The sequence below is a fragment of the Panicum virgatum genome, chromosome 9N (assembly GCF_016808335.1).
Source record: "Panicum virgatum strain AP13 chromosome 9N, P.virgatum_v5, whole genome shotgun sequence".
NCBI lineage: Eukaryota > Viridiplantae > Streptophyta > Magnoliopsida > Poales > Poaceae > Panicum > Panicum virgatum.
Window position 1 is genome coordinate 69,839,923 of NC_053153.1, and position 5,948 is coordinate 69,845,870.

The window sequence follows — 5,948 nt, forward strand, 5'->3', positions numbered from 1 at the left end:
TGGGTGGTGTCAAAGGCTTCCTGGTCCACTCTCGAGCACTTTGCAGCACTTCAAGCCCTTTCAGAATGCCCCTCCAAATATATGACATATTTCTACTGGAAGCTTCTGCCAAAATATCTCCATCAGGGAAGTATTTTGCACCCAGAACCCGTGCACACGAGGAGAGTCTAGGTTTTGTATAAACCTCCAGCTTTACTTTGTAATAGGTTTGATAACACGCTTGGGCAGACTCAAAGGAAGCATTTTAGCTTGGTTAATGACACATGACCGCGATTAACGGCTAAGATTTGAGCTATGATGCTCTATCTGCAGCGGTGGAGGACCGGGGGTCCTATATACCAAACGGAAAATGGATAAGCCTGATATCCTGTACTTTTTACAATTTAACTTTTTTAAAAAAATATTCACCTTTAGACCTCTGGGAAAATTATATACGCTTTTGGATCCGGGGATCAGCGCCATGGCCCATAGTGCTAAAGCTGGCACCAAGATTGATTACTCCATCTAAACTGACACCTATATGGGGCAGCATGCTTGGCATCCTGGGCCAAGGCGCCAAGCTCGGTGGCACGGATCTGCGCTAAGCTCAGCGCCGTGAGCTGCCTACCTAAGACCGGAGCACCTACTGCGATGCTTGATGGATCATGGATGCAGCTCTACGCATGGTACGAGCACGCTCTGCTTGACTGCTCTCGGCGACGAACTTTGCCGACTAGAGCACGTGTGGACACTGGAGCAGTCACGGGCTCTGGGCGCTGTGGCGCTATGCGTCGTGCCATCCGCCTACTTGGCCACTAGTAAGCGGCCCCAGTCCACGCCGCTGGACTACACCAACCGCATCAACGGCTTCGCGGTGCTCCCGCACGCCAAGGTGCCCAACACGACGCGGGGCGGTGGTGGACTTCAACACCAGCCTAGAGCAGTCAAGCATGCCGGCAGCGGTGCCTGACGAACTGCTCCTGCACGGCATATGCCAGCGCCAACCTCACCGGCGAGCCCGGGCGCCGCGGCTGCGGGGTAGAGTAGAGCGACCTCAGTGCCGTGACTCGCGACACCAAGGTAGGGCGCTGCGTCAATTTGGGGGTGCCATGAGTCACGACGCCAACCTGGGGGTCCAAAAAATTGAATATAATTCTCCTAGAGGTCTAAATGTAGAGAATTTTCAAAGAAAGGACCAATTGTAAAAAGAGTGGTTTAATATCTTCCAGCCTATAAACGGCCCACTATTTACTTTCTCCTCCGACGACTGCCGGCGCGCTCATACCTGTCGCCCCCACCGCCAATGCGTCGTGTGGCCTCTCTCGCAGCCGCTGGAGCCTCACCGACGCCAGGCCGCCCCGCCGCGCACTCCCTTCCCCTTCTTCCACATGTGTCCTTACTGCCCCACCTAGACACCTAGTATCTATTGGCGCCGTCTGGGTCGGTTCCACCCGCCGCCGCCGGCCAATTCTCACCACCACCACTATGATTGTGTTCGTCAGTCACAAGACCGCTCGTCGCCCCCCCGACTCCGGCCATCAGGTTGTCTCCCGCAACCCCAACCAGCGAATCCTGCCGCCGTCTCGCATACCTCCACTGCCTGGCCACCGGCCACATCGGACCTCCTTCTAAGCCGGCGGACACCGAAGAGCCGCCACCTTGAAGCCCTAACCCTAACAGTCCCACAGCGGTGGCCAGCATGGGCACGAGCGCATGGAGGAGGAAGGAGCCAGATGAACGACACAGAAGATGTATAGGATTCCTAGGAGGATCGTTCCTGTTAGCCTTGCGGCCTGCCTGGTTGGGGGTGGCCCTCAGATTGTCCGACATGCTAAAAAAAAGCTAAAAAAGATTAAGAGTCATTTAAAATTATTTCAAAAGAGTAGTCATTTACAGATTGGAAAAAAGAGTCAAGAGGCATTTGCAATTAATTTTTTTAAAAAGAGCCATTTACAACTTTAGCTGATTTGTTCGAAGGAAATTCAGTTTATTTGTGATGATGCAGCAGAGTAAGGACATGAGTTCGGGAACGCTAAAATGTCATATAATCGAGAATCATTGTCACCGGAGGTTCACAGCTTAACAAAGTATGATAACGCAATGCGTTTTATTGACAAACATAAAAGGTGTTTTTTACAGAAAGTCCTTAATAAGAAACACTTTGATCCAGGCCAGTAGCTGAACACAATAGAGGCCACGCTGGGCTCCGGCACCCCTTCCAATGGAAATTTTCTCTTGCATGCCTCTCCATATGCATGCATGCACACATACTATAGTGCTCTCTATTTCTTAGTTATTACACACTGCTGTTTCAAATTGGCCCCTCCTTTAACTTAGCTCACGTTCCGCCACTGATCCAGGCCTTAATGTTCTTCAGAAACTTTAGTGATCTTTGCCAAGCAATTGTCCACCGGCCTGGGGTGAGGGAGGTATCTTATCCGGCAGTTTGGATTTGTCCTAGTGAGCCTGTAAGCAAGAAAAAGAAAAAGAAAAAGACAAAGACAACTTTGTTCGAGCATTTGGATGTAACTAGTCTATCAACCCGTGCTCCCGCACGGGCTAATTAGAATTAATATAAAAATGAGATTGATAATTATAGTTATCTATCTCACGCCCTTTTTCATCTAATAAATATTCTAACACATACTCTAAAATATATAGTATTTACCATTATCAAATTACAATAGATTTTATTTTGCATCACACCTCCATATGTATTCAATATATATTTAGTTAAACAATTTGTTTGTGAATTGTTATTCTTAAATCTTCCATCATACATGAAGATATGGTGACATATATCGTGGTTAGTATTTTTATATAAACAATAATATAAATAATAAATTAATAATGATAGAAATAGTAATTTTAGAATTTTATATTGTGCACCTATAATTATATAATTTATATTCAGATTTAAGAGTAATTTAACTTGTAATAATAATGACATAATTGGATAATTTATGTGCAAAATTAGGGGATATTTGTATTATTCTTATAATGGCATAGGTGGGTAATTTAGATACATGTTTAGGGGGTTACTTTAGTGTATTTTTATAATGGCAGAGGTGGATAATTTATTAGAAAAGATAACAGATCTGATGATTATTATAATTAGAGTTGTTGGATTGATGGCGGGATGTTTCTGATTTTTGTGAGAATTTATAAGATTTCTCTATTTTTTTAAAGTGACCACCTAGAATCCTAGGTGGCTTCATGTGAAGGCTCCAAAGGAGCCTCCAATTAGTAATAGTAAAATTTACATTTGGACAAAGTAACGCTCATTTCTTGACCACAAATTAGAAAACCAGAGCTCTAGATGCGAGCCTAGGATTACTATGTTTTCTGTTTAAACAGCTTACTTGTAACCAAGAAGGAAATGGTGCAGGAAGATTGAGATCTCCAGCTTTCCAAGATCATTCCCGGGGCACAGTCTGGTTCCAAGTCCAAAGGCAAGGAACGTGCCAGGTGTCGGCGTGTTACCCTGAAAATAGTTCAATAAAAACTTCAAGTTCAGGTAGCTTATTACCAGTAACAAACAAGTTCAGCATTGCAGTTTCATGCTTCTTGGATTACTAGTGGGGACGAACGTGCCCTCTGTAAATTGAAATTATATGTACCTCCCATCTTGATGGGTTGAACTTCTTGGGATTAGGATAAACTTCAGGATCCATGTGCACACTTCTGTACCACAGCTGAACCTTCCAACCCTTGGGTATCAGGTAGCCTGTTGGCATGTGTAGCTAGTTGAGATGCTGATTTTGGGATTCAGAAGTGATCACTAGAGGAAGCGAGCGTGAGATTTCTGAATTAAGCGCACCGTTCAAGGAGACGTCTTTTTTCGCCTCACGGAATGAAACGAATGAAATATTGACAAAGCGCAGCGTCTCATCGATAACCTTCAGTATTTTTTATGTGTCAATAGATGTCAGGGGGAATTGCCGCCAAAAGTGTAGGAAGTACGTATTTTGTTGAGCTCAGGACTACTGCACCTGGGAGAGGTACTCCATTTTCCTGAAGTCCCTCAGGCTAATCCCCTTCTGTGTTGGTGGAATGTTCCGAATGATCTCCTCCTGCTCGGCCTGAAATTGTACCACACAGCTATCAGTTCAAATTGTACCACACAACTATCAGTTGAAAAACTCAAGAAAAAATTGTGCATCCATGTATGGATGCATTTCCCTTTCGTTACAAAAAAAAGAATTGCTATAATAGTCGAATGGGAAAAAAAACATATTTTGCTTACCTTTGCCTTAGCAAATATGTCTGGATTTTCCAGCAGAAACAACGTAGCCCACATGGAGATATGTGCGGAGGACTCATGCCCCGCGTTCAGGTACATGACCATGATGTCAATGATCTCCTCGTCGTCCAGCCTCCTCCCATGCTCGTCCTCGGCCTCGATCAGGCGATCCATCATGTCCATGTTCGACTTGAGGATACCCTTCGCCGTCGCCACCCTCCTCTCGTTGAGGGCACCCTGCAGCACAGATACCAGCTTTTTGCGAGCCTGAAATGTTGGGCGTGCTTCTGTCAGCTCCGCGTGTCAATGTCCATCGATGTTGCTTATTAGGTTGATCGGGCATTAGCGACCTTGAAAGCCTTGTGGAAGGCGAAGCCTGGAAGGTTAATGGCCATGGCTCTAATCCCGTAGTTGAGGTCGGTGTAGCTCCTCTCCAGCTCCCGCATGGTGGCGTCATCGGCTTCGGTCAGGAATATCTGTACGATGACTTTGAACGTCACCCGCCGCAGCTCCGTCAGGAACTCGATCTCGCCGGCCTCCGACGACCGGTGCAGCGCCTCCGCCACGGTGCGGTCGATGAAGCCCAGGTACGTGCTGAGCGCGTCGAAGCCGTTGATGGGCGCGGCCGTGAGCTTCCTCAGCCTCCGGTGCTCCTCGGGGGATGAGGTGAGGAAGGACTTCCTGCCGATGAGCTCGACGGTGGCCTTGGGCCACCCTTCGCCGAAGCTATCGTCGTCCATGAGCACCCGCTTGCACGCGTCCGAGGTGGCCACCAGGATCGTCGGGCAGTTGAACATGAAGGCCCTGTACATGCCGCCGCGCCCGAACCTGCAGCATCGTGAACACCAGCGCAAGCGATGGTGTCTCGTCAGACAGGTCAGGCACTCACGGATAATGCCACGTGCAGCGACGGCCGGCCAAGATTCGTGTAGGAGATTGGAGGAAGGACGAGGCAGGGTTCACCGTCGGATGAAGGAGCCGATGAAGGAGTCGGGGTTGCCGGACTTGAAGGCCCGGAGGAACGCCCACATGGCGCCGACGACGGGCCACCCCATGTCCCCTGGCGGCAGCCGTGCCCGCCTTGCGGCACCGAGGGAGGCCTCCCTGGCCCACCCGTGTGCTCTCCGTACGACGGTGTCGATAACCACGACCAACACGGCGGCAATCGCTGCCCACAGGCCCGGGCCTGCCATGCTCTCAAGGCCGGATGGCAGAAGAGCACAAGGACGAGGAACACTGAAGGTGGCTATGGTTACTGGTGAGTGTGTTGCTGTGGTGAATGGTGACCAAAACGGGTTGTGTTCTTCGCTTGGTTTGTGAATGGGGAGAAGGTGGCAGCCATGCATATATAGGAGCCTTGTTGCTATATGTGTCCATAGGTTAAATAAAAACGGAGGGAACCCTGACAAGTAAACGTCATTTCAAAATAAATTATTTTATACTAAAATAGTAGTGTTTGGAGCTAAAGCATGCGACCTGTGTGTATTCTTGTCTTAATATTACTAATTGGGACTCAAAAGTCTCCACATGAAGTTACTAGGATGTTAGGTGGACGCTCTAAAATTATAGAAAAAATCTATAAATTCTCAAAAAATTAGAAATATTCGGCCATTAGTCTGACAATCATAGTAGCGATTGAATCTATTATCTTTTCTAATAAATTATTCACCTCTGCCATTATAAAAACAGATTAAAGTAACCCTTAAACATGTATTTAAATTACCCA

General features: G+C 47.5%; 1 protein-coding gene across 1 annotated transcript; it reads right to left on the bottom strand.

Annotated features, from left to right (window-relative positions):
- Nucleotides 1-2,067: 2,067 nt before the first annotated feature.
- LOC120691937 (ent-kaurenoic acid oxidase-like) lies at nucleotides 2,068-5,521 on the bottom strand. Its single transcript, XM_039975140.1, has 8 exons — nucleotides 5,186-5,521; nucleotides 4,573-5,050; nucleotides 4,226-4,489; nucleotides 3,972-4,061; nucleotides 3,800-3,878; nucleotides 3,600-3,706; nucleotides 3,342-3,463; nucleotides 2,068-2,445 (listed from the first exon to the last, which is right to left on the bottom strand). Exons 1-8 carry the CDS (start codon nucleotides 5,413-5,415, stop codon nucleotides 2,343-2,345), a joined length of 1,473 nt encoding a protein of 490 aa, XP_039831074.1. The 5' UTR covers nucleotides 5,416-5,521; the 3' UTR covers nucleotides 2,068-2,342.
- Between the last annotated feature and the right edge of the window lie 427 nt (nucleotides 5,522-5,948).

Excerpts from the sequence above, each read along its gene's own strand:
- LOC120691937 (XM_039975140.1), bottom strand. The coding sequence starts at position 5,415 with ATGGCAGGCCCGGGCCTGTGGGCAGCGATTGCCGCCGTGTTGGTCGTG. Across the intron at positions 3,879-3,971 it reads AAATGGAGTACCTCTCCCAG|GTTATCGATGAGACGCTGCG; the intron begins GTGCAGTAGTCC and ends AAAATACTGAAG. Across the intron at positions 3,707-3,799 it reads AAAAGACGTCTCCTTGAACG|GCTACCTGATACCCAAGGGT; the intron begins GTGCGCTTAATT and ends ACATGCCAACAG.